This window comes from Physcomitrium patens, chromosome 7 (genome assembly GCF_059467195.1).
Source record: "Physcomitrium patens ecotype Gransden chromosome 7, ASM5946719v1, whole genome shotgun sequence".
NCBI lineage: Eukaryota > Viridiplantae > Streptophyta > Bryopsida > Funariales > Funariaceae > Physcomitrium > Physcomitrium patens.
In genome coordinates, this window is record NC_143416.1 from 713426 (window position 1) to 740621 (window position 27196).

General features: G+C 33.1%; 1 protein-coding gene, 1 long non-coding RNA gene and 1 other non-coding gene across 3 annotated transcripts; all 3 read left to right on the forward strand.

Annotated features, from left to right (window-relative positions):
* The first annotated feature begins 11130 nt into the window (after window positions 1-11130).
* LOC141045593 (uncharacterized) lies at window positions 11131-12487 on the forward strand. The gene is made up of 2 exons (XR_012217870.2): window positions 11131-11817; window positions 12010-12487. It is a non-coding gene; the product is annotated as an uncharacterized LOC141045593 (long non-coding RNA).
* On the forward strand, window positions 11354-11426 carry TRNAK-UUU (transfer RNA lysine (anticodon UUU)). The gene has a single exon. It is a non-coding gene; the product is annotated as a tRNA-Lys (tRNA).
* Window positions 12488-24427: 11940 nt separating the features above from the next.
* On the forward strand, window positions 24428-26781 carry LOC112284361 (uncharacterized). Its single transcript, XM_024524101.3, has 3 exons — window positions 24428-24636; window positions 24767-25302; window positions 25535-26781. Exons 1-3 carry the CDS (start codon window positions 24429-24431, stop codon window positions 26333-26335), a joined length of 1545 nt encoding a protein of 514 aa, XP_024379869.1. The 5' UTR covers window position 24428; the 3' UTR covers window positions 26336-26781.
* Window positions 26782-27196: the final 415 nt, after the last annotated feature.

Genomic DNA, 27196 nt, shown 5'->3' on the forward strand with positions numbered 1-27196 from the left:
CAAAATCTGAATATTAACTCGATTGACATAAAACCAACACTGAAATTTCTTTTTGCTAGTTTTTTCTTAAATCCCATTCTTTGATCTACAAAAGAATCCCAAAGTTATTGTAGGTATGTAGTTTTGTGCATCAGGGTTTGATTTCAATTTAGGTTGACAACCAATCCTCTTCAGGTATCAATATTTTGTAATTTGAAGTAATTTTTATTTGAACCTATTCATAAGTCCCTTCTTAATATGTCTATATCAATTACTTATCTCATTTATTTTGATTTGAGGCATTTTATGCTCCTATAAGCAAATAAGAGCCCCTCCTTTATAAGACATCTTTAAGTCTAAACTTTTTATTACCTTTCTATTATTTATCCTTATTTTTCTATCACATCTTCACATTAGGCTCTTCTATAATAAAATCCATATTTTTATTTTTTACCATCTTATAGTGTTACTACACAACACTAGGAGCCAAGGAGAGGGCACTTCCAATGTTTTAGTTAAGAATTGGATAAATCATAGCTTTTGGTGCATATAATATGGGACATTGAACACTTTTCTTTCAAAAGTGGGACTTAATTCTCTATTGAATCAAGACCTAAGATATCTCTAAAAGCTAGAAACTTATTTCTATGGAGAGGTTTTGTAAAGTTGTCTGTTGCCATGTGCTCCATGAGACAATACTCTAAACCAATTTGTCATTTTTCTACACATTGCCTAATAAAATGATGTTTTATATCCCAATGCTTTATACAACCATGGTGTGCGTAAATTCTTGGCAATAACAATGGCATTGTGGTTATCTTTATAAATGAAAATCCTTTCCAACTCAAGAATGTCATAATCCCTAAGTACTTTGTGAAGTTACAAAGTCTCTCTTGTAATAGCAACCAAAGATGTATACTTTGCCTCTGTTGAAAAAATAAAACTAAAGATTATTTGTTTCTTGATTAAGTGATAATTTCTCCATCTAATATAATTGCATAACTTTCTATTGAACAACACGTCCCCACACAACTTGCTTTATCTGCATTATAGTAGCCTATAAGTCACAAATTTGCTTCATTTCTTCTATGCTGCAATATCAAATATTTTGTTTTTTGCAAGTAATGAAATATTCATTTGATTCCTTGCTAATGAAAAACATATGGATGTTCTATGTATTGAGCAAAGTGTTGACAAGAAAATACAATGTTATAATTATACCATTTGTAAAATATAATAACAAACTTAATATTTTTTGATAAAGCTTCATATCTTTTGCATCCAAAAGATTATCATTCTCATGTTTAATGACATGACTTCATACCATTGGTGTAGCAACTACCTTTATATCTTTCATCCCAAATTCTTCCAACTTTTGACAAATGTACTTAGTTTGGCTCAAACTAATAGTACCATTTTTCTTATCTCGCAAAAAATCAATGCAAAGAAAATCACTAGATTCACCAACATCTTTTATCTTGTAACACTCTTGCAATTCATCTTTGTATTTCACAAGGATTTCTAAGTTCTTACTACTAATAAGTATGTCATTGACATAGATAATTAGTGTAAGAACTAGTCATTCGATGTATATTTTGTACAAACAAAGTTCTGATTTTGAATGACCCCAATCAAGATCCAATAAAGATATATCCAAATTCTCATTCCATCCACATCTAGATTGCTTTAAACCATATAAAGTATTTAGTAATTCTAACACCTTTCCTTTGTATTTTGATGGAACTTCTAATCCTTCCAAAATCTTCATATAAATATCTTCTTTTTTAAATTTATTATTTAAAAAAGCTGAAACAACATGAAGTTGCAACATGTTTCAATTAAAGATAGTAGTGATGTATTACATGTGTTCTTGCTTGAGAATGCATTGGGCACTTAACTATAGAAGAAAAGTACAAATGCAATAACAATCCCATTAAATCTAATAGAATATCAAATAAACTTGAAGTAAACCTTAATAATCCTAATCGAACTTTAATTAATCAAAAATAAATTTAAAGGAAGTTATAATAAAAATACAAAGAAGTCCTAAATTAATTTCAAAAAAAAAAGAAAAAAAAGAAAAAGAAACTCTAATGAAATAATAATAATCTTAAAAAAATATTAGAAATAGAAGCTTTTAAAAAAACAACAAAGAATTCTAAAGAACTATTAAAAATAAAAATCCTACATAAATTCTAATCAAATCTTAACTAAAATTCTAATAAACTTCAATCAAATCTTAAGTCAAAGCCTAATTATTTGTAGATCTACTACCAAATTCATAAATTTCTTCTAAATGTGAATCTTTTTTTTATTTCACAAAATAAAATTTACCAAAACAAATCTTAACTTTAAAAAGATTTTATAAAGTTATTATAAATTAAAATTATTTAAAAATAATATTCAAAAAAATCCTTTAAATTCTTCTCTCAAATTTCACTCTCTGATTTATAAAAAAGTCCTAGAATCACCATAGGTGCATAGTTTTGTACCTTGGGATTTGATTTTGACTCAAGTTGACAACTCGTCTTCTTTGAGTATCAATTTTTGGTAATTTGAGATAATTTTTATTTTAACCTATTATTAATTCTTTCTTAAACATGTCTATATAAATTTTTATCTTATTTATTTTGATTTGATTCATTTATGCCATTATAAAGTAAATAGGAGTCACTTTTACAAAAGGCAATACTAAGACTAAATTTTTTACTATCTTTTTATAATTTATCATTATTTTTTTATTATATTTTTTTATTAGATTCTTCTATAATAACATCATTTTTTTAATTTTTTACCATATAATTTTAGTACCACATAATAGTGGCAATTGCAATAAATATGCAAATTATTGTAAAGTGAGCAATTAGTGAAAAGTTTCTTAGTAATCAAGACCCTTCACTTGAGTAAAATACTTTGCAATCAATTGTGCTTTAAAAAATTTAATAGAGCCAATACTAGCAAAAAAATTCTTAAAAATTAATTTTAAATCCATAGCCTTCTTATTATTGGATAAAAATAAAAATTCCAATATATTATAATCTTCCAAAGAATTGAATATTTCCTTCATGGAATGACTCCATTCTTTACAAAAACGTGAATTCATGGAATGATTCCATTCTTTGCAAAAAGATGAATTCATGGCTTACTCAATAGTCTCTAATTTTGCATATTCATCAATATGAACTATATCCACTATTTTAATCAATGATTCATAATCTCTTCATATTATATGTACATGATGGATTAGGAAAAAGACAATGATTTTATTCTTCATGTACATGTAATCTTGAAGCTTGTCTAGGATTTAATTAGAATTTAGGGTTTTTATTTGGATTTTATTAAGATTTAATTAAGATTTAATTAAGATTTAATTAATGTTTTATTAAATTTTTTCTAAATTTTGATTAGGGTTTATTAGGATTGATTTAAGATTTAGGATTCTATTAGGATTTGATCTAGGATTTGATTAAGATTCAATTAGGATTTGACCTAGGATTTTAATTAGAATTTAAATTAAGATTTAATCCAGAATTTGATTAATATTTATTTAGATTTTAATTATAATTAAATTAAGATTTTAATAGGATTTATTTAGGATTTATTTAAGATTTTTATTTTTAATATTTCTTTAGGATTCTTTGTTGTTTCTTTAAAAGTTTCTATTTCTAATATTTCTTTAAGATTATTGTTATTTCTTTAAAGGTTTATTTTTTTATTTCTTTAAAATTTCTTATTATTTTTCTTTGAGATTAATTTAGGAATTTTTTGTATTTCTTTTGTAACTTCTTTTAAATTTATTTTGAATTGATTAAAATTTGATAAGGATTATTGAGATTTATTTAAAGTTTATTTAAGACTCTATTAGACTTAGTAGGATTATTGTTGTATTTCTACTTATCTTCCACAACGAGGTGCTCAATATATTCTCGAGCAAGAATACATGCAATAAGACATAAGTGGTGAATCCAATGTGAAAGCTTGAGGTAGGAGGTATTAGAGGTTGCTTATTTTTATTTTTATTTAATAAAAAATAAGAGCAAGAGTTTTGAAGGAGCTATAAGAGAAGCTTTAAGTAGAGCTTCTACTAGAGTTTCTACTAAAAGACAAAGTATGTACATAGATCCAATGATTACAAGCATGTTTCAAGCTTTTAAATTATCTATGCAATAATAATAAAATAATGATTATAAAGAAGCTTTAACAATCAAAGCATTGGAAGTAGTGGAAAATAAGATTGATCAATTATATGGAAGAAACATCTCAAAATATTTAAGATGTTATGTATGAAAAATGAAACTAAATTGGATTTCTACTACCACTTATAATATTTGTTGAGTTAATTTACATGATGGATTGGATGTTTAAATTAAATGCATCCTACTACCATTTATAATATTTATTGAGTCAATGCCATCTACATAATAATATCTTCATAGTAGAGCTTCAATGACTACCTCCAATTCTGGTTCATGGAATTCCACTACTTCTATTGATATAAGATTTGTCTCTTTTTCAACTATTCTTCCATCTGATCCAACATGTACATGTAATCTTGAGACTTGAAGTTGGAATATTTTTGATTCTTTTGGATGTTAAAAATCTAGTAAATCAAGATTATTTCTATGATCTATATCTTCTCCAATTTTTTCTTGAAGGATTAATGGCTCATCAAATAATTCATCCTTGTTATTGAGAAAAAATACATCTTAACTAAGAATCATCTTTTTTTCCTCAGGTAGAAAAATTTCATATCCTTTTTTCATCTTTTAATATCCAATAAAAATACCCATCTTTGCCTTTGCATTGAACTTTTGATGTTTTCTTTTGTCACAGATATATATTTATTATAATTATTACCTATATAATATGAATAGATAAAAATAGATAAAAATAGATAAAAATTGATTAATTTTATAATTTTTTCTAAAAAAGCTTTCTAAAAGTTTTATAAATATTGCTTTGACTTTACATATGTTTGTAGTTGATTGATAGGTTAGAAACCTAGTCAACAAGTTAACCACATACTACATATATTAGTATCTTATGAAACAAGCTAATTATGTAGTACCCATATAAAAAAACTTGCCTTACAAGTTAAGATATGTGTTGTGCAAAATCAACACATTTTGGAGGTCTTATAGAATATTGTCACATAGCTCTTAAGTAGATAGTATATATAGAGGCAAGAGTGAAGCCTTTTTTACTCTTGTCAATTCCTTTTTTACTTCTAGTCTAGTTTTAAGAAGTCTCTAATTTTCTTGTCGTTTGGCAATAGCCATTTTAGTTTTTTTTTTTTTTTTAATATATATCGTTTTTTATTTTTATTTTTTTATATATTTTTGAAAAATTCTCATTTATTTATTTTTTATCATTGAATTTTTTTCCTTAAAAGATTGACAAGAATATAATTTTAATATTAGAGCTTTATCTTTTTTAATTAAAAAAAGATTATTTTTTTTATCTTGATAAGACATAAGCATAGTAGAAGTTATGGATTACTATCTTTTAAGTTGATATTATTTTTTTTGTTCTCAAGTTCTTTCTTTTATTTATCTTCAATAATATTAAATATCTCTTTCTTTTTAAGTATTATTATGGAAAAATTTGTTGAAATGAAGAATTCAGTGGCACAAATGCAAAGACAATTGAAGGAATTAGTGCTTGCAATATATCAACTCAATTTACTATCACAAGAAAGAATAAGAATGATAGAAAGTAGAGATGTAGAAATGATTGGAGTTGCTTCAACATTTGTACCAAATTATATCTCTTTTCTTATGGTAGAACACCATTTAAGCACTAAAGAACCAAGAATTACCTTACTTGAGAAGTTTGATGGTATAAGATTAAATTTTTGACGATTCATCAATAAAGTACAACTGGCAATTGAACTTTAATTCCAAAGCTATCCAACTCCAGGATCACAAGTCAGGTTTATTAAAATACTACTTTTCAATTCTATATTATCATGGTTTTTATCTTTTTTTTGAATGATGTAACTTAATATTAGATAATTTGGATGCTTTCTTTGAGGAGTTTTGATCTATGTATGGAGAACATGATGCAATTTATATTGCAACAAATAAGATCCATATTTTGTCATAAAAAAATCAATCTATAACATTATATGCTTCACAATTTAGTTAACTTGTGATTGATATTAAGTGAGATGATCATACATTCATTAGCCAATTTTTTTATGAATTATAATATGAGGTAAAGAAATTGATGCTCAATTTATCCAATCTTCAAACATTGAGTCAAGCAATTAATTTTGCTATAAAGTGTGACAATCAATTTTTTGAATTTTGGTCTGAGAATTATATAAGTAGGCCTCAACGTCATTATAATTCAATGGCAATACCAACATCTTCTTAACACATACCTTCAGAAGTAGAAGATATACAAATTAATGTAATATGTTTTAAATCTCTCATTAAGCAAAAAAAGAATTATTATTAAAAAGGATTATATTTATATTTTGGAGAATCAAAGCACATTATTCAACATTATCTAAAGAAAGGCAATCATAAAATAAAAATTATAATTGTTTAGAAAGACAACATATTGGAAAACAAGTTTGTCTAGTTACAATAAGAACCGTGTAGCTGAAACCTTGCATAATACCTAATATAGATCCTATTTTCTCATCAAAATTGTCACCTTATTTTATAATAGATATTAGTTTGGAAGTTAAATATCACAAAGTTTTTGCCTTGTTAGATTTAGGAGTCTTAACTTATTTTTTAGATGAAGAATTTGTTAAAAGACATAACCTATCTTTAATAAAAATAAAAATAAAAATGTTCATGTAGAAGTCATAGATAGTTGTTTGTTATTCACTAAAGATGTTATTCATAAAATATTTCTTCTAAAAGTAATAACTAATGATCAAAGTAGCTTTAGAGTACTTAATATCATTAAATCTTCTTTTAATCTAGTCATTTTAGATTTATCTTGGTTAAATAAGTGCAATCTTTGAATAAATTAGATTTTTTATAGCCTTAATTTTTTTTGAAAGTATTACTAAGAATATAGTTAATCAAATAAAAAGACATAAGTCTAGTATAACTAAACCTATAGTTGTAGGTGTAAGAGCTTTCTTGTATGCTACAAAAGAAGGATCACCTTGTATCATTTATATCACACTTATTTCTAATGGTACAAAGACTTCAAATGGCATTCTTAGTCAATATCAAGATTTTTAAGATATATTTAAAAACAAGAATGTAAATACTCTTTCAAAACATGGTTTCTATGATCATTTAATTGACCTTTAAGAAGAAGCTCAATTACTATTTAGATCAATCTGTAGTTTATCACAAAATAAGTTGGCTAAATTCAAAAAGTACATTGAAAAAAATCTAGCCAAGAACTCCATATGCCATTCCAAAATTCTAATAGGAGTTCTAATTTTATTTGTAAAGAAAAAAGATGGATTATTATAGATGTGTATTGATTATCAAGGATTCAACAAGATCACCATAAAAAACAAGTACTCCCTATTTTTATTATCTAGACTTCTTAATCAGTTGGATCAAGCTAAAATCTATACAAAAATAGATCTATAAGGGACATACAATCTAATACATATCAAAGGAGACAAATGGAAGATTGTCTTTTGAACTATGTACGGACATTTTGAATATAATGTCATGCCTTTTGGACTAATAAATGCACCAACAGCTTTTCAACATTTAATTAATGATGTCTTTTGATAGTTTTTGGACGATTTTATTATATGTTATCTACACAATACCTTAATATATTCTAAGAATATAGAAGAATATGAATTTTATATTTGTCATATGTTACAAAAATTAAGAGATGTGAGATTCTATGCCAAGATAGAAAAGTGTATATTTTATACTACTCAAGTTGTTTTTTTAGGATACATCATTTCAAATGATGGATTTATTTCAACACGTATACAATACAGATCTTAATTTGCAAGATAAGCTTTTTATATAGAAGCTACAAAATTAACTTATTTTGCAAGCTACTAACATGTGTGGCTTGTGATTAACTTGTTGATTAAGTTTCTAATCTATCAATCAACTACAAATATATATAAAGTAAAAATAGCATCTATAAACCTTTTAGAAAGCTTTTCTAGAAGAAATTATAAAATTAATTTACTTTTATTTTATTTTTTACCTTTTCATATTATCTAAATAATAACTACCGTAAATATATGTCACTGACATTACTCTCTTTTTAAAAATGAATTCCACAAAGAGTAATGTTCACATATCAATGAAGTCTTAGATGCAAAAAATTATATTTACTATGTATTTTGATCTTTGTCCTATTCAAAGATAGTTGATAGGTCCTCTCAACTATTAGTAATGTCCCATTCCAAAGTGAAAAGACCACCCTATTATTTAATCATTGTTGAGACTTTTACAACTTCTTTCAAAAAAAAACATTTGTGATACCATCAAGAGTCGTTCTTACTTCCAATAAAATCACCTAAGATTGAGACTCTCTTTTCAGGTTGTGATACCAAGTATGTTATATCTCACCATCTATTTGAAGAAGAATATGTCACTCTTCAATGTCTTCATGATTATTATATCATCTTGAAGGTTGGAATAATCACAATGTCTTGTTTGGTAAGTTAGTAAATGTTGGCTCTTGATTTGAATCTACTGGCTATTCATTTTTTATCTCTTTAATGCCACAATTATTTAAAAAGTACAAATGAAGATAAAAGATTGAATGTAATTTTTTTTTAAGTTGTGTTTCTTTTATTTATTATTAAGATACATCATTTCAAATGAAGGTAGAAAAAATATTATGATAAAAAATATTTTAATATTTTATAAAGTAATTTTTTTTGTTTTATTATTGATAGTTTAAATTAATATTAAATAAAATAAATAGAATAATATTTTAAAATATTTAAGATGAATTTCAATAATGGATCAATTTGGTACATATAAAGATTCTATACTTGTTTTTTTACAAAGGTTCATAGTGTTAAAAGAGTAATATTGATCTTAATGTGATACTTGAATATTATAAGGTAATAATACCAAAGAGCCTACTTTTCAACGCCATGGTTTAAATGCTTTTTAAGGTCTTTAATATGATTAAAAAAAATTCCTTTGAAAACTTTGATCTTAAGATATATTATAGAGTGAAACTATTATGAAATAAAGGCTAAAAAATAGGTTAAATTATTATTTTATTATAAGTCCAAATATATGGTATTTTAATCCTAAGAATCATAAAAATTATAGAAATATAGAATTTTTATTATATAATTATTATTTTGAAAAATAAATTAAAATAAAATAAAACTTTAAAATTTTTATTTCTAACATCTACTTCTACAAATAAACCTAATAGAAATTTTGAGGGACAACACTATTCTTACCATGTAAGAGATAAAAAAAATTCTTTTTATTTACAATAAATATTTTTCTCTTTGGGCCTTAAAGTTTATCTTTTCAAGAATAAAATCAACTAAGTAAGGCTTTTTGATTTCAATCAATGAAAGGATTTAAAGGTTGTGACATCTCATCTTTTCCTCTTAGTGTAAAAATATTTTTGAAAAATTTGTGTATATATATATATATATATATATATATTATTTTAAAATAAATATTTTCTATACTAAAGAATAAGTAATCTTCTATAGCAAAATAAATATAGTCTTTTAAGAAATTATTTATATGTATAACTTAGTGATGTGGTTACTAAAATGAAAATTTAAAAAGTTTAAAAATAAATTATATTTTTTTCTTTGAAAAAACCATAGATTTGCATAGATTCATTAAAAGATGGAATTTTAGCTTAGATAGAATTAAAATAAAAATAATTTTTATAATCAATAGATTATTTTCCATATCTTATTCACATTAAACATAGCAAGCTTTTATATATATATATATATATATATATACATCAAATCTTAAATAAATATTTTAAATTTTTTTTATTAAAATCAATTGAAAAATTAATGAAAAGCAAAATTTTGAGTGGTGTTTGAATTGATTATAATATTTGTGTATAATATTTTATGTGTTGTATTTACTTTAAATTTGTAATTAATATTTATATATGTATATATATTTATATATATATGTATTTAAAAATATTGATGATATGAATAACAATAATTAGATGAAATACATAAAATTATAATATTTAAAATAAATTAAAATGAATTAAATATTTTATAGCTTTTAACCATCTAAAAGTATTTTTACTTATAAAAATAGTCTTTTAAGATAGCTAAGGTATACAGATTTTAGATTTTTAATAGCTATTGAAATCTAATAATATTTTAATTTTAAAAAAATTTGAAATTTTGAAAAAAATTCAAAAAAATCCTATTGAATTTTATGCAAAGTGACACAAGAAGAAATTGCTTCATTTTATGCTTATATAAAATAAAATAAATACTTGAAGTCTATATGGAAAGAATGGCTGGTATTGAGGTTTTGTCAATTACAATATTATCACGGGTTTACACCAATAATAAATTAGCAATACCACTAGATCAATATTTTAAATAAATAAATAAATAAATAATGAAAAAAATATTCGAAATATCCTTTTCTAATGTGAACGTTACTAAAATAGCATTTTCAATAAAATTTCAAATCTCCTATATTTACCATAATTAATAAATGATAGAATGGTAATATTGTTGCATTTAACTAAAGTACAAAATAAGTTGAGATCGTCTGAGATACTAAAGAAAAAGTAAGTCTTAATACATTACTTCAGAGATTAGCCAATAAAAATTTGAAAGTTATATATTTAGAGAGATAAATACAATAGATTAAAAATAGAGAGTTTAACATGCATAAACAATGTCTGAGCATAGCATATATAGGCCTATTAATATGCAAAGAAAACATTTACTAAATATAAAACCATTAATAAAAATGTTTCAATAGATTTAACATCGCACATATTAAAATTCAAATTGTGTAAATAAACATTGATTTATAAGTAGATCTTAAATAGAATCTTAAATACTAAGTAGCACCAAATACAATGTTATGATCAATTGAATTAACATTAAAACAGTAGTTAGGTTTACAGGAATCGAAAACATGATAAGTGTTTCAGATTTGATCATTGAATGCACAACTGTCTGGATATTGATAAGAACTTTTATGTTTAAAAAACTCATGATAATTTTTTCAATTAATAAGAAAAAAATACACATATATTAAAGGTTTTTTTTAAATAGATTCAAATATATATGTATAATTATCCATTTTTAAATGAATAATCATGGTACATCAAGTATCTGATATCTGATGAGTATATGATTTTGAAATAAAAGGCATTCAACCTTCAACTGAAAATAAATAACAGATTTATATATATTATGATGACATCTGTCCATCAAGCCGACCTAGCTCAGTTGGTAGAGCGCGTGGCTTTTAACCACGTGGTCGTGGGTTCGAGTCCCACGGTCGGCGGCTTAAGGTTAATTTCAGGGTCTTATCAATTGTAGCGCTTACACAATATGGGAAGTTGGATATGTCCTTGGGATTTCAAACACAATGCAAAGCCCCACTACTTTACTTTTTCCCTTTTGTCTCTCCCCTTTGGAATGCAAGGAAGGATCACCAGATTGGGATATCTGGAACCTTACAAATCTGGGGCACAGAATAGAAACTGGGAAATCTGCAAATAGATTCTTTTTTCATTTGTATGCACACTTTGTTCATAAATTTTATGTTTTCTCATGTGGATTTGGTTGGCAATGTTCATATGACTGTGTCATTATGCAGATCCAACCCAATTGTGGGTTGCCCATGCTGCTCATGGATCCAAATTTTAGGGCTATAATCCAACACTTGGAAATAGGTTGTAGCAATTCACACACAGTGTTTTAAAAAATAAATAAATAAATAAATAAGTTTTATATTTGTATTCTTAAAAACGTCTTTATTTTATCAAATATAATCATCAAAAATATACCAAGATCTATCGAAATCCAAATTTGTTGCTATGAATTTATACTCCATGGCACAATAACCCATGTTTCTCACTATATAGATGCTATCAATTATTACGACAACTATTCAAGCCAAACTTCAAAATAATGAAGTAAGTTAATTTTGACAAAAGAAATGTAACGTTTCATGGGCTTACTCCAACTACACTCATGGTATTGTAAATTTTATGTTTTATCTATGTTATGAAATTATTTTATTTTATTTTAAAATAAAATTTAGAATTTTGTTTATTTTATTAGATTTATGACATGAAAATATTTAATTTGTTGTTATTATTGACTATTCAATTTATTCTTTTATTTTAAAAATTTTAGTTCATGGTTGTTAATTGTAATAAAATTGAAAATTTATCTTTTTTCAGAAATCTTCAATTAAACAATGGAGTCAAATTATATTAGATTTACAAACTGATTACAATAGTAAAAATATGTTCAACACTCATTTCGTTATTCCCTGTTGCTTGTCCAATGCTTACTTTCTTCAAAAATAATTAAAATTCAAATGATACGTTTATTTTCTGATAAATTTTAAAAATGTTTGTCTCAAATTCTGCACAATAATTCAATTTTGTGTTTTTGAAATAAATAAAATTAAAGATACTTGTATTTTGAAATATCTGTCCCCAAGCAACTCACATTGAACTTATAATTTTATCTACTAATTTATGTATGCATGGAAATGGCATAAGCTCATTTTAAGGACTTGTTTTTCTTTCCCCTTATCCAAGTCATGAATGTTTTGGGTAATAGGTGAATTCTTGGATATGATGGAAAAGAATTAAACAATTGTAAACAATTTTAAACAAAACCTTTTTGTGTGCCAAATGTTTCAGTGTTCATTCCTTCATTCATTCGTATTTGTGTATATACATGATTTCATAAAATATAATATAATATAACATATATTTTTGGCAATATTTTCTACACAAAACAAAAACCGTAACGGAAATAAATGTTAAAATGAATGCGTCATATGCACAATGTTGTCAATGGTTGTTAGTGCGGGACCGCAAAAGAATTCCGAGGTTATCACAAGACGCACATCCTCTCACTTGCCATGTGAGTACCATGTTTGAAACTGATGCAGCATTTCATGTTTTGTTCAATTATTGTATGAAGTGAGGGACTCAATATTTCGTGAGTGTAAAAGCGTAATGTGGGTGGTGATAAGCATACTTTGTTAACGTAGGAACCATTTCGATTCTTTCCTACGTAGTCCACTCTTCCAAAACCATGAAGTACAATTCCGTCATGTCCACAAGCGTCGGCAGACCTATCGCCAGATATAAAGATAGACTCATTGGCAGACAGACGACAGACAGACAGACAGATAGTAGATAGTAGATAGATAGATAGATCAGTGTTCTGTCTGTATGTTTCGACCGGGGCAAACTCACGTCACATGAAGTTTTGAGAGGCTCCCGAGGTTGATAGATCCACGGAATCTATACCAACCGAACGTGATGGGTCACACCGACGCAGCCACGCATAAATCCGGAGCAAGGTCCATGCGATCGCCTGCAAACACCTCAGCGGAGTGCACGGTCCGGAATGTCCAGCTGCAATGGCATGCTCTCTACGAACACTGAAATCCTAAGTCGGAGCCCACGGTATTCCAGCTCCCCACCTACTGGACAGCATTAGAGGTGCTACAAATCGGGTGAGCACCTCGACAAAGCATGCGCAACTTGTGCGAGCTTCCAGGTTTGCAACGGAGCTCGTGTTTTGGAGTGTGTAGTGGTCGACCTCGACTGGCATCGATAGGGCGCGCCTGTTGGAGTAGAAAGCTCACAGACGACTAGAGGCATTCGTTTATGTCATTCATCTTTAAGATCAACTTGTTACTCTGTACGAATAAGTGGTTCTGTTCAGAACCACTCATCTGAATATATTATTTATTCTCGTAATCCTCCTTATATCCCTCCGTGGAATCTGCGCAATGTGGCTTATCGATATCGATGTCGTGAGTCCATGAATTCACAATCCCATGTGATCTGCACCACAATCGTGTGCAACCTAGTGTAGAGCTCATCCTGTGAGTGAGCCTGTTTCTCACCATTCTCCACTGTTTGACTCTAGAACAGGGCAGACAGTGAGAATCAGAGGGAAACTAAATCAAGTAAACCCCAATTCTATTATAAAAATGTAACTCTAAAGAGCAGATGAAGCCCTTGCAGAAGGCAAAAAAACCTGGTTACTGTTATTTGGATCCTTGCAGTTCACTCCACCTGCTAATTTGGTGTTCTTGGGTGGTGTCTAAAGGTGGTATTAAACTGTGGTTTAGTGAGGGTATTAGAGAGATTGGTCATGGATGGTCGCCCTTGATTACCTATTGGAAAAGGGTTGATGAGGGTGTTTTTTTTTAATAAGAAAAAGCAAAAGAAAGAAATGATTTTTTATATTTATGATCCAAATTTGTGCGCATGTATTTATGTCATCTGCCCCTACTGTGCCCCCCACCATGCCCCCATTACTGTGAGCATAGGCACTTAATGTCTTGGCCACACAAGTCTAATTAAACAAATGGACACTTCGTTTTACAAAAAACACCCAATTATTGTGATAAGATGGTGGTGTGATGTGCAATATTCCATGGAACAGAGGACAGTCTGGTGCATTGGCTCCTAATAGCAAAAGAACCTTGCAATTAATATGGGATAGTGGAGGGAAAAGCTTGGCAAGTCCTTTTTCACTTTCTTTGTCCACTCATTGAATAATCAATGGATAAATTGCTGTTTTAGAGGAGGGATGTATGGGTGAGGGATTCCCTCCAACACCTGTATGGGAGAAAGCTTGAGGATGGGCCCATTTGTGTAACTTGGAGCCCAACCCCACTTTAAAGCTTTGCAACATCCACATGTTTAGTAATTCATGTTTCCTGTTTCAAACTCACTTTTCCCCCAATCCACTCCTTGTATTCAAGGTTTTGTTACATGAACCTTATCTGTAGCAAATAAAAGTTATACAAATAAAACAAAATAGTCATTTCAAGCTTGGTTGGTCATCATTATATGGCCCAAAGAGAGTTGGTCTCAAACTTAGAAGTCAACATTTTATAGACTCATGAAAATTATGTCTCAAAACTCAGAAATCAACAGTATGTAGCTTGTGGAAAGAATGTGATTTGTAACAATATATATTCAAAGGATTAAAACTCAAGAAGTGCAAATTATCCAGTGACTTTGAAATTGAAATGAGTTAAAGTATTATTATAAGATCATTCTAATATGGATTTAGGGATGCTTTCAGATAAGTTTTAAAACATCAGCACACTCCATGTGTATTAATCAGTTGGTTTTTATTTTTTATTTTTATTTGTATCTTTGAGTGTTTGTAACATTGTCAATACATTAGAAATTGATATAATTAAGACTTGAACCAAGATGTCAAATTCTACAACTTATTTACATTTTAATTATTATATATATGAATGATTTTTAGAGTATTTTTTGCCTATTTTATTCAGCGGTTAACATACCTTCACTTAGTTAAATTGAACTTCACTCAAATTTTATTCTATGTTTCTTATTGGTATCTGAAAATCTAAAGTTATATGTGTGTGTATGTATATGTGTACATATATATATATATATATATATATATATATAATTTTCCAATTTTTTTAAAACTAAAATCTGAAATAAAATGAAATAAAAACACACTAATAAGAATCATTATTAAAAACATAAGTCACAAGTTTCAAAAAGAATCTAAAACTTTAAAAATATCATGAATAAAACAAATACATAATAAAACTGTATATATACTCACACACAAAGGATGCAATCCATTTAAAAAAAAATTGAATGTCATATTCTTTTATCATTTCACAAATGTTATATTTACCTTTTACATATATACATGGTTCTTTTGTATATGTATATATGTATGCATGTATACATATTGCATACATCCTATAAATCCCTAAAAGGACACAAAAGTAGTAGGCTATGATGCTTGTTGCAAACAAGTGCATTAAAACACACAATGTTTCACATTTGACTTTTGACATTGAATATAATGGCTGTTTGTCACTATTATGCATCAAGTGTGATCTTTCTGTTTGAGACAACTTATCTTCATATTGACTTATTACTCATGGACCTGTAGACCACAAAGGGCATATGTCTGAATCAAATAATCTTGAACCAGCCCAAACCCTTGAAGTGGATCAACCTCTATTAGATACACCAATGTTCTCTTATATGACATGCAACCTGGGTAAGAGCTTGAGACCTATCTTGCCTCACCAGGGCAAAACTACTGTTAGAAAAAATCAGAATATGGCTTATCGAATGGATCAGAATAAAGACAAACGCATGAATTGTATATTCTGGCCACAAAGAAGAACGATTATTAATAGGAAAAGACTCGCAAGATTGCGACAGTGTCATGGATTCCATTGTTCTGTGCCTCCAGCACATTTCGGCTCACCGTGCCCTTTGACGCTGACTTCGTCGAAGAGTGTAAAGTAATGGTGGTCGAAACGAAAGGGAAGACGACACTGTGGATCCACGAAGTCTAGCGGTGATCCGAGAGGAGGCATGGAGTGCAAGTCACGGCGAGTTGGCCTATCTTTGGGAAGTCATCTGCAGCTCAAGTTCACCGAGCTTCAGAAGACCTCGTTTCCTCGCAGAATTGATTCTCCCCCTCAACGCGAACATGGTCAACAAGTAACCCACCTGGTGACGCCATGTGGCCGGATCTGTCAGAAGTCCAGTCAGTCGTTGCCGGTAACCCCGTTCGGCCTGGTCCTCCCACTGCTACACGATCTCTGCGACGAGCGCCCACTAGTGTAGGCACTGGGTGCCAGTCTCCTTGCCTGGAACCATCTGTTACCGTCGCCTAGACCCAGACCCAAGCTCTCCCAAGTTCTCGTAGCTTGAAGCTCTCGTCAGCCGAAGTTCAACACTGTTCAACTTTTCTTTTCTTTTCTTTTCAAGTTAGTAAAGAAGACGTAGTTTTGCCAATTGAATGTGAACAAATGTAGATCGGTTACATCCGCCTCGCCTCACCGAGCAGGGGTGTGGTCATGACCTAGATTCATTCAGTTTGCATTTCGGCTGACGAGAGTGTGCCTTGGGGTAGTTTACCTATACCAGCCAAGTGGCGGTCCCGTCGCTGCTTGGGGGTAGCTGAGCACCGTGGTCGTGATGGAAACTAGAAAAGCTTGGATTTACAGTAACTACCGCATGGCGCCTTTGGATGCTCAATCTGGCGGCGAACCTTTCTTGGTCTCTCAGCAACTCTTCATCTTCACCTGCAATTCACATTCAATGAACTCTGTACTACCCACCTGTGACGGGTGTCAAGGCCCCCAAGTCTCCCGTTTTCAAAAGGTCCTTTCCAAACGCAAGCGCATGCAGGCTTAGTGAGTAGAATGTATCCTGACGGTGGAAAGAACGCAGGAAGGGGGGGGGGGGTCGAAGAAATGAGACGAGTGTGACTGACGCACCCCACGTTGGTGCATGCGGAATCTCAGGATGCCGAATCACTGAAGGGTGCAGATCGTAGTTCTGTTGGGCAATAGTCATCCCCTGCGACCAGAGCACGAATCCTTTGCTTGATTACTGACATGAGAATTGGAGCCGGATTTGCTAGATGCTAAGGCTCTCACTACTTGCGACACATGGCCTTGTGCCGTGCTGGACTCGGAGCATGCAACCATATCCTGCACCACTCCGCCTGATTCGTGTGAGAGCCGTCACAGAACAGCCGGCTTTTCCATGCCTTGTTGGTCCAGCACTGCTCTCTACGGAGCAGCTAATCGTTGTCCGGACCACGCCTGGTGTGGCAATGAACTCCCTTGTTATTTGCATCTCACTGAAGTTGCGACGCCTGTTGAACTTAATGCATTATTATATTTCTTCTTTAGGTAATATAATACTGGAAACACGTGCAGGTTTCCATGCACATCATTCGTTTCCATCTTGTTATGGCATCACTTGTTTCATAAATGTTTTTGAAGAATAGAAATCAACACTCTGGTTGATGAAGTAAGGATGGAACTATGGCACATGGACAAAAGTTTATTTATATCATTCATGTATTTAATGATTGCCTACCTTTCACATGATATCCTTCCCTCTTTAAATGTATTCTGCTGGTGTGTATACTCAATATCTTCACTTCAATTTCACTAACTAAATACAATGAACTTCCTATTTCTTCAATTTTAAAAAGACTAGAAAAATAATACCACTCTGTCTTTGACCTTTCAATTGGCCCTCTCTCTATCTTTCTCTCTTTTGGAAACTGTAGGCCACTCCTGAGAGCAGACAGTCTGGTCACAGGCATGGGGAGTGACACATGAACACACAAACCATCAGTAGATTGGCACAAGCCTGTCCATGCCATATTACACCTTACAAGTATTTGTCAGAACATTTCTTATGCTCTTCACTGTTTCATTCATGCATCATATCTGCATGGTAGAATGTGGAAGAAGATAACATTCTTGGAGGCAACTCGGGTCAAATCTGAATGTCCTGCTCTTGGATGCTACTGTCACTGTTGCAAAGTTCCAGGGTCAACCCAATACCAATGCTTTAGCCGCATGAGCCATGGGTTGATGTCGGGGACAAATCAGACCTATCATCAGTCATCCACCATTCTCTGGCCCACTGCTTTTTATTCAATTCAACAACATGAATGTCATTCTGATTTCCAAAAAGACAAATCTCTGCTCCTTGTAGCTTTTGGACCCCACCTCCTGAAACAGAGCCTCAGCTCAAGTCAACAGTAAATCCCTGTACCAAATCCCTCCACCATGTATTTGCCTGGCACACCTTTTAAAAAATTAAAAATAAAAATAAAAAATCTACATATGAACAAAAGAATTCATTCATATTTCCATCCACCATTCTAGCTTCTAGAATGCATTGATACTTCCCCCACCTATGGGAAATGACACAGCAACACATCATGGTTCCAGAGCTGGGTCCATAGCAATGCTGCCTTTGCACATCCTCTCACATCCTGCCTGGTATCCTTCAACCTGAAATTGTGGGATGTGCATAAAAAGAAAAAGGAATATATATATATATATATATATATAGCAGCTGTGACATTACACATAATGGTACTATCTCTTTCTCTCTGTTACTCTTCTTTTTCCCAACAATCAAGAATTTCATAGGACACCCAATTCAGATTTCATAACTACTCCCTTTAAAGAGATTTGAGCTGCTTCATGGACAAAACAGCTTGAATTTTAGGATCTTTTTTCTGTTTTTGTTAAAAGTTAAACAAGTATCAGCCAATCAACATAAAACTTAGATTGGCCCACATGATTTCATTATGTTTCTCTCCTGCAATATCTAGGCTAACAGTCCCTCATGGATCCCTCAATTTTGCACACTGTGATATGTTGATTTTGCAAAGGGTGAGAGGAACAAAGAATAGAAATCCTCATTTTATGTATGGTGGTGAGGATTGGGCAAGGGTTGCAACAGAACAGCTAGGAAGAAGAACATGTGAGATTAGTGTGTAGGTTTACTTTTCATGGACACAATGTAGAGTGCCTACTGCAAGGAATTTAAGTGTGAGCAGCCAACTACAAAGGAAAAAACAAGCAGCATGAAGACTATTTTACATCAAAGAGAAGTTGGAGAGGGGTCTGAGATGAATCATGAAGAAGAATTGGCACAAGAGATACGACAAAAAGAATAAGTTTCTTAGAATACCAAATAATGAAAATGATTAACATGTCTTCTGGTGGAAATAACAATTGAATTGTACTAACTGTGGGCTGATTTAACATTTAGATGAGCTAATTAAATATTCCTCTAAACAAAATGACCAGTTAAATTGACAAGAATTAATGTTTGCACCCACATTAAGTTGCTCATATTGTTGTTACTCTTCTCTGAGCTGATTGGTCCTTCATGCACACAGCATTTGACTATGGTAAGCATGTAGGTCCTCACTTGTAATTGTTTGTTTAATATTAGATATAAATGATGATAGCTATTATTTTTGTGAAGTGGATGAGGTTGTGAACTGTAGGCACTATGAATCTAACAGTGTAAAAAGCAGATTGATTCATATATACATATAAATCTGGTATGAGTATCGTTATTATCTAGTGAATCAGGTCATAATCCACATTAGTACATACCTAACTAAAGCTGGGTAAGTGAGCAAGAAACTGAATTAAAACATGTAAATTTTGTTATCTTTCTGTGTGTTTGTGGAGATAGCAAAGCACTCTACTACAAATAAACAAAAAAAACAAAGGGGGGGGGGATTGCTGTAGAAACTAGCTCATGCTCCAGCAACCATCCACCACCAGGACTGTTCCATGTGGAATCTGCAACCTACTAAGGAATCAGAATGCAGACAACCATGGAATCGTCACAGAAGCTAAAGGATAAAACTCATCTTTTGCAAAGAAAGAGGAAAGAGTCGCTCAAAGTAAAGAAAAACCTTATTTTGAATTCATGCAAAGTAATGTGCATATTAAAACAAATATAAATATAAATATAAAAAATCCATGTCATGGGGGCTATGAGGGGAATAGTTAGAGAAGGGAGTAATGTTAGCAAGGGGATATAATTTGGGAACGAGGGAATGAGGAAATTATACAAAAATGGAAAGGGAACAAAATCCATTAGTGTTCAAATGGGTTCCCCTTTCCCCCTTGATACCCACATTAACCCTTTCCCATTTGTCTCATGACCCCCGGCCACGACAGCCAGGAATCGGCTTTGAACTATTGGGGCCCATAATCATTGTTAATCACGCGTTAATAATCAAGATTAGCGAAGCCAGGATTGTTCCTCATCAGCGCTCAGGTGTGTTCCCAGAAGGGGGTGTGGGTGGGGAACGGCTAGGTTGGAATGGGGAACAGAAACCGTTCCCGACTACTGTGTCAGGATCCCGCATGATTATCTGGCTAAAGCCTCCTTCTGATTAGTGGGATGACTTACTAAGCGTGGCCTAATACCGCCACCAGCCTTTCCATTCTCAATGTGGATGATCTCATCCTTATATCGGCACATTACTGTAACTTCATCCATTCTGTATCTATATAGATATATTTATATATCTAGTCTAGACGAAGTTTTGTTATTTTATGATGTTGATGAATTGGTGTTCTGTATTACTTTTCATAAAAGTTGATGCATTTAACTTTTACTAAATTACTTTTTTGCCATGACTTGCTATTTATGCAGTTTGTTCAATTTCCTTCAATAAACGTGAGTACATGAAACCTCTGTATATGAATTTCCTAGTTATGATATATATATATATATATGTTTGTTTAATCATAACCATTATAAATCAAATTATTTTGATTATATTTTGTAGGTGAAATCAACAAGAATTCATAAACCAATACTGAAGTGAATTTAAAACTCAAGAAACCTTATGTTTTCACACACAAACAATCTAACTTTTATGTCTGCTGTCTTTGTAGAATGCAATGAGTTTAAAAGCAGCACATAATTTAGACACCTTTATTGAAGCCACTTTCAATTTAGTACTGTTAAAGAAAATGGTCAAATAAAGCAATTACTGTTTTTTCTTGACATGATTATTAATTCTTCTTCCATCTTTAAAAAATTTAGGTTGTATAAGATACTATCAAAATTTTATGTGTAAATTGAGAGAAATTAAACGAGGATCCAAGGAAGTTTTTTTTATTTTCTTTTTATATTATTGCATAATCTATTTTCTAAGATCAAACTTTGAATTGTTAAAATATTTCAAGCTTGTAAAATCTATATTTATATAACTTCGCATAGTTTGTGGATGAAAATAATTAATGTTTAGAAATCTTCTACATTCACTTGAATAGAAGTTTATTAATGATCTAACAATGATATAACCTTCATCAAAGCAGTATTAGAATTTTACTGCAGGATCTCTTTACATCATGGAACTGCTTTAAAAAAAAAAAAAAAAAAAAAAAAAAAATGATGTAGGATGAATTTCATATTGTATGGTAGCATCAGAATGAGAAATTATAATTTTTTCACAACTAGTAGAATAACCTATTAAACATGTACAATGGCATTGTTGAACCATTACAGAACTTGGAGAGTTCTATTGAACTAATTTTCATGAAGACACTTGTTGAGTTTGCATTGTCATGAATAAACTTCTATTTAAGCAAATGTAGAAATTGACATTCACTTGAATAGAAGTTTATTAATCATTTGACAAAGGAAACTATGTTCACTCTCATCTAGTTTCAGAGTCCACAAGGCTCTAAAAAGACAAAGGAACTAAGTAAGCTTCCCACAGCATCAAAAAGGAAGCATTATGTCTCCTGCTTTAATCTTTACCATTAATGACTGGCATGTTTTTTAGCATAAATTTCCATAAATTCTGTTATAATATCTCCATATCTACTCTTGTCAATATTGGCTAGGCTGAGAGTTGGCAAAGCCCTAGTGGACCCCCTTTTCAATTCATGAAAGGCCATGAAGGTGGACAAGTCATGGAACACCAAATGGTGCTTGGAAACGAGCTATGTGTGGGTGCTGGATATGGAGATTGGTATGGTAAATAGTATTTGTGGAATATATCATAAACCCATGTTCTAGATTATTAACAGTGAACATTGACTTCTAAATAAAATTTATTCTTTTTCTTTTCAAAAGTATGATTAGTTTGTACTTTGAAGTATCTAAATCAAACCAAAGTAGATGATGGTGTGTATCAATTAAAAGGGTAATTTATGTATTTATTTTTTGTCTTCATTTAAAAAATTCTTAATTTTTACTACACTAAAAGACAACAAGGATGTCTTGATCACACTTCATTGGGTTGAGATAAAAAACCCAACTTTCAGGTTCTTTTGGTTTTCATTTTTCATTTTTTCCTTTTGATATTAATGATTTTGTGTAAAAGGATTTGTCCTATTGAGTGCCAAGTAGATGGGTCCAAATAACTTGATTGCATTCAAATCATTTTCTCAATCACACCATACCTCGAACATAGATAAAGTAACCAATTGATCAGTTGTTTTTACTCTTGTTGGCATAACTTTTCTAAATTTGGAGCTTTGATTATTTTGAGGAGCAAGAGGAAAGAATAGAAAAAGTAGTTAGAAGCATGCTTTGAACCAAGAATGCAATGCCTAGTCACCATGTGAGGTGGCCTTCATAGTCTGTCTAACAATACCATAAAAAAGGATGAGAATGATCATTTTATTTTTACTTAATCTAAAGTTGACTAGAGTTTTGTAAAACACATGAACTCTGCAGTTGACTGTGTTGCATTCTGTGACACATCATCATCACCATGTCCTAGACTCCCTTTAACATCTGATCATCCTCATACAAAATGATGTAAAATCTACTTACTCAAACAAAACTCTCACAAAGAAGACAAACTAAGACTCAAATTATATCACATGAGCAACTAAATCAAACTGTGGGTAAATTCTAAAGCTACAGAATTCAATACTGAAGGAACAAATGGAAAGTTCAACAAGGTTTTCCTGCAGCATTCAGGAGATTCAGATGGCCATGGTGAAAATTTCCAGATCTACACATGAGGCTGCAAAGCAAAGCTCACACCAGCAACAGCAACAGGCACAGAAGTCAAAGAAAAGGAAGGATCGAAAGGGATGGTGGACGTCTCTTTTGGCAACCAATGGTTGGATACAGATGGCCACACACACTGGCAAGGGCATGCACAAAAGCCTCTCATCGTCGTCGACGTCGTCATCACTACAGTAGACGAGTTCCTACGGGCATAGGGAAGGGATCAACTTTTTGGCAAGCTGCTACGGCTACAGTCCTCATCGAAGTTGGCGAACTTAATTACGAAGAGAATCATCCCCCAGAGGAAATCAGTTTGCGGTGACAGCGCAGCTGTGGTCAAGAAAGGATGTCGAATATGTTAGGTCACAAAGATGTGGTAAGAATTGTTTTTCTTTTAGCTCAAGAATCTGCCTACGCAGGAGAGTAGGCCAGCCTAGAGTTGCAAATTTCGCACAGCAAGGGAAATACCTTTATTTCTGACATCCGACCGGATTCTTGTACACCGCCGGCGGAGTCATCGGCATTAACGGTATTGGATTTATCGGCTGGACTATTACCCAACTCTTTTCGGGAGGGAGGTAGGTCTGTGAGCGTCTGCCAGTGTGTGTTTGCGTGGGTGTGTGTGTTTTTGTGGAAGAGATTGTGTATGTGCGTTTCAACTTCACGAAAAAACGGCTTCGAACCGCGTCAACATCGTCGATATCGTCCCTTGACTTCCCCACTGACAAGTAGCGCTTGGGCGAACCAGTCTGTGTGCATTGCAGTGCTCGTCGAGATCTGGAGGTTGCTGGACAAGGATTCCGCCAGCCTGGAAGAGCTTCACACTGCTGGTTTGCAAGCGGTGCTGCCTGGGTGTGTGTACCAGTTCAACGTTGGAAAAAATGCTACCAATCCTCTGGTCGTTCTCGAGATCGAAGGTTGTTGAAGGAATCACCCGAGATTGAGAGAGGATAGTGGCGGAGATGTGTTCACGAGAAGTAGAGAAAGTTCATAAGGTTGAGAAGGTAGGAGTAAACAGGGTGAAGAAGCCTCAGGAGGGACGTTTCAGGGGGGTCCGGAAGAGGCCCTGGGGGCGCTATGCCGCCGAAATCAGAGATCCGAATACGAGAGAGAGACGATGGCTAGGAACTTTCGACACTGCAGAGCAGGCTGCGTTAGCGTACGATACTGGTATAGTCTTGGTCTGATCTCCTCATCTTCAGCAGCCGTTGTTTGCAAGTTTTCATGTTTGCCGTAGCCCGCATGCTGTGAGAAAGAGTTGAAGTTTGCCTGTTCTTAATGATTTTGACCTCCATTGCAGCGGCAAGGTCGATGCGAGGACTGAAAGCCCGGACCAATTTCGTCTATCCCGCTCACCAAACATGCATTCTCTCCGCAGCGCTGACTGCTTCGAGAGCTTCCAAGGAGAATCTGGCCCAGCCAGCCCAGAAACAGCGCAAATTCGACTGGTTCAGTGCCCTTTCGCGCGGTGAACTCCAACGGGTTTTGGTCAACTACCATGATATTGGCGCAGCTCATCAGTCGTCGGTGGAGTCATGTCATGACTACACCGACGTGCTGGAAAATGTGGAGAGGTTGGCAAGCGCTATCAGTGATCCGCCAAGATCGCAGCGTGTATGTGAACTTCCCCAGCTCATCCCCCCTAGCAGGAACCACGTCGAGGGTACTGGTACAAGAGACTTGTGCACCAACGGAAGCCACTGGTTTCGCGGTGATAGTGCCTCTCAGTGCTCAGGTCTCGTCCTCAAAGATGATGACAATGATGAGATCGCAAATTCGACGACGACGAAGTCTAATTTGCTGGATTCTGGCACAGTTCCTCGACATTCTTGTGAGGTACATGTCCGAGTCAGATTATCACCTAGTTCTCGGGATATCTTTTACAAGAGGGTACGAGGTTGTTTAGACCTACTTAGTGTCCTAAGAATCCCAGCCTGGATGCGGAAATTTTTATCATGCCGAAGTCGCCGTTCGCAGGTTTTCTTTCGTCCTACTTGAGTGGCAGCAGGATACCATTTCATTATTGCTGGCGAGTTGCACTAACTTGCTTCTTCTGTGTTTGTTGCAGGTGGCTTTGAAAGGGACCGCTGTAGTCACTCGACAGGGCAAAGTTTCTCATTCGGCTGAGTCCACTTTGACGGACAACATCGATGACTCAATGACTACTTGTGCTGAGATCACCCAGGCGTTGACTCAGAACTGTCGAGAGACCAGCTTCGAAGTTGTAGCAGGATCCATAGCACAAGTAGTCTCCCGGTATGTGGACTCAAGTCCACGCAGTATGAGGACAGGCACAAGGAATGCACTTGGTATCAATTCCAACCCCTGTTTGTTTTCAACGCAAGTTCCCTACTCCGACGACTCTTCGTTGTCAATGGCCTCTCCTCCTGCCGATACAGCTTCTTACCCGAACTCAGGGGTCGTCTCTCACTCTTCAGTGGTGGGTTTGCCTCGAGACGTACCCGTTTCCGAGGTTTGTTGCCGCTCAAACCAGGGACCGGTTGACCCAACTCAGAATCCTGACAATATTCAGTGCATGCTTCCCTTGAGCTTGAGGACATCACTGTCGCTGGATTCGCAGGACCTGTACGGAGACCTACCCTTGGGCTGGTCTGTGCAGCCTCAAACAACCACGACTGGGCTCATCAGTTCCTCCAGCTTTTACCCTCAAACCATGGAGCCAGACCTATCTCAGACTTGGAGCAACTTGTGTGAGCTGCCAGCTTCTTGGGACTTTTCCTGCTTAACATTCCCAGAGCTCACTGACGTGAAATCTCATTCCACTGCACCGTGGGCACCGGAATGGAACGATTTTGCGCGAGCAAGCCAATTGCATGGGTTTGATGGGTTCTTTACCGATGAATATTGACAATCTTCACCCATCTCTCTGGTTCCCAGGTCTGAGTGGGAAGAATTCGCATGCAACAACGAAGACATGAGCACCGAGGGCCATCCAACCAGCCCCATGCCAGCACAATCGTCTTACTAGAACCAATTCCACAGCCATCTCTTGAGTTGGTGCAGGTTGGCCGTGTGCTAGCACGTGATTTCGGCATTCGTGTGTTGTATTGTCTATAGTCTTGCAGCTGATTCAGCGTTCAAAATATGTGAATACATAGATGTAAGTATTTTTAGTCAGGTTACCACATGAGGAAGTTCTGGACGTGTTCACAGTGATAGCCCAAGCCTGGGCAAAGCACTTTTCACCTGTAGTTGTTATCACCATTGACCCTATATTGCATTGTGATGATTAGCCTCGAAAACGACCTCCAATACTTCCACAGTTCAGCGCTTGAATAAATAGACTAACTCTCACTCTTATGGTCTACCTCGACACAAGCATGAAAACGGATTCATTTCCTCTTCCATCTCTGTGTTGAAAGGTTTTCTTAATTACCATCTACGATACAGTGCAACCAAACACAATATTGTTGGGACGTCGGCAGTTTAATGCTCATGAAGAGCTCACTATCATAAGCTGATATTTGAATGCAGTAGAAAATATTATGCCGATTGTTACATCCAACAGCTTCAATGTTCCATTAGAATGTCGGTAGTAAGCTGTAAATAACCTCCTTCATCCTCCATTCCGACTATACAGGTCAACTCTATTTCCTCCACCTCTGTCCAGAGAGGAGGAGCTGGTGAGCACGATTGACCAACAGAGGGGTAAGTAATGCCATTGCATGTTGAAATTTATTTAATTATTTGATAATTCATTTTTTCCCCT

Coding starts and splice junctions, on each gene's coding strand:
- LOC112284361 (XM_024524101.3), top strand. CDS start 24,429: ATGTGTTCACGAGAAGTAGAGAAAGTTCATAAGGTTGAGAAGGTAGGA. Junction 24,637..24,766: donor TGCGTTAGCGTACGATACTG/GTATAGTCTTGG, acceptor CCTCCATTGCAG/CGGCAAGGTCGATGCGAGGA. Junction 25,303..25,534: donor TTCCTCGACATTCTTGTGAG/GTACATGTCCGA, acceptor TGTTTGTTGCAG/GTGGCTTTGAAAGGGACCGC.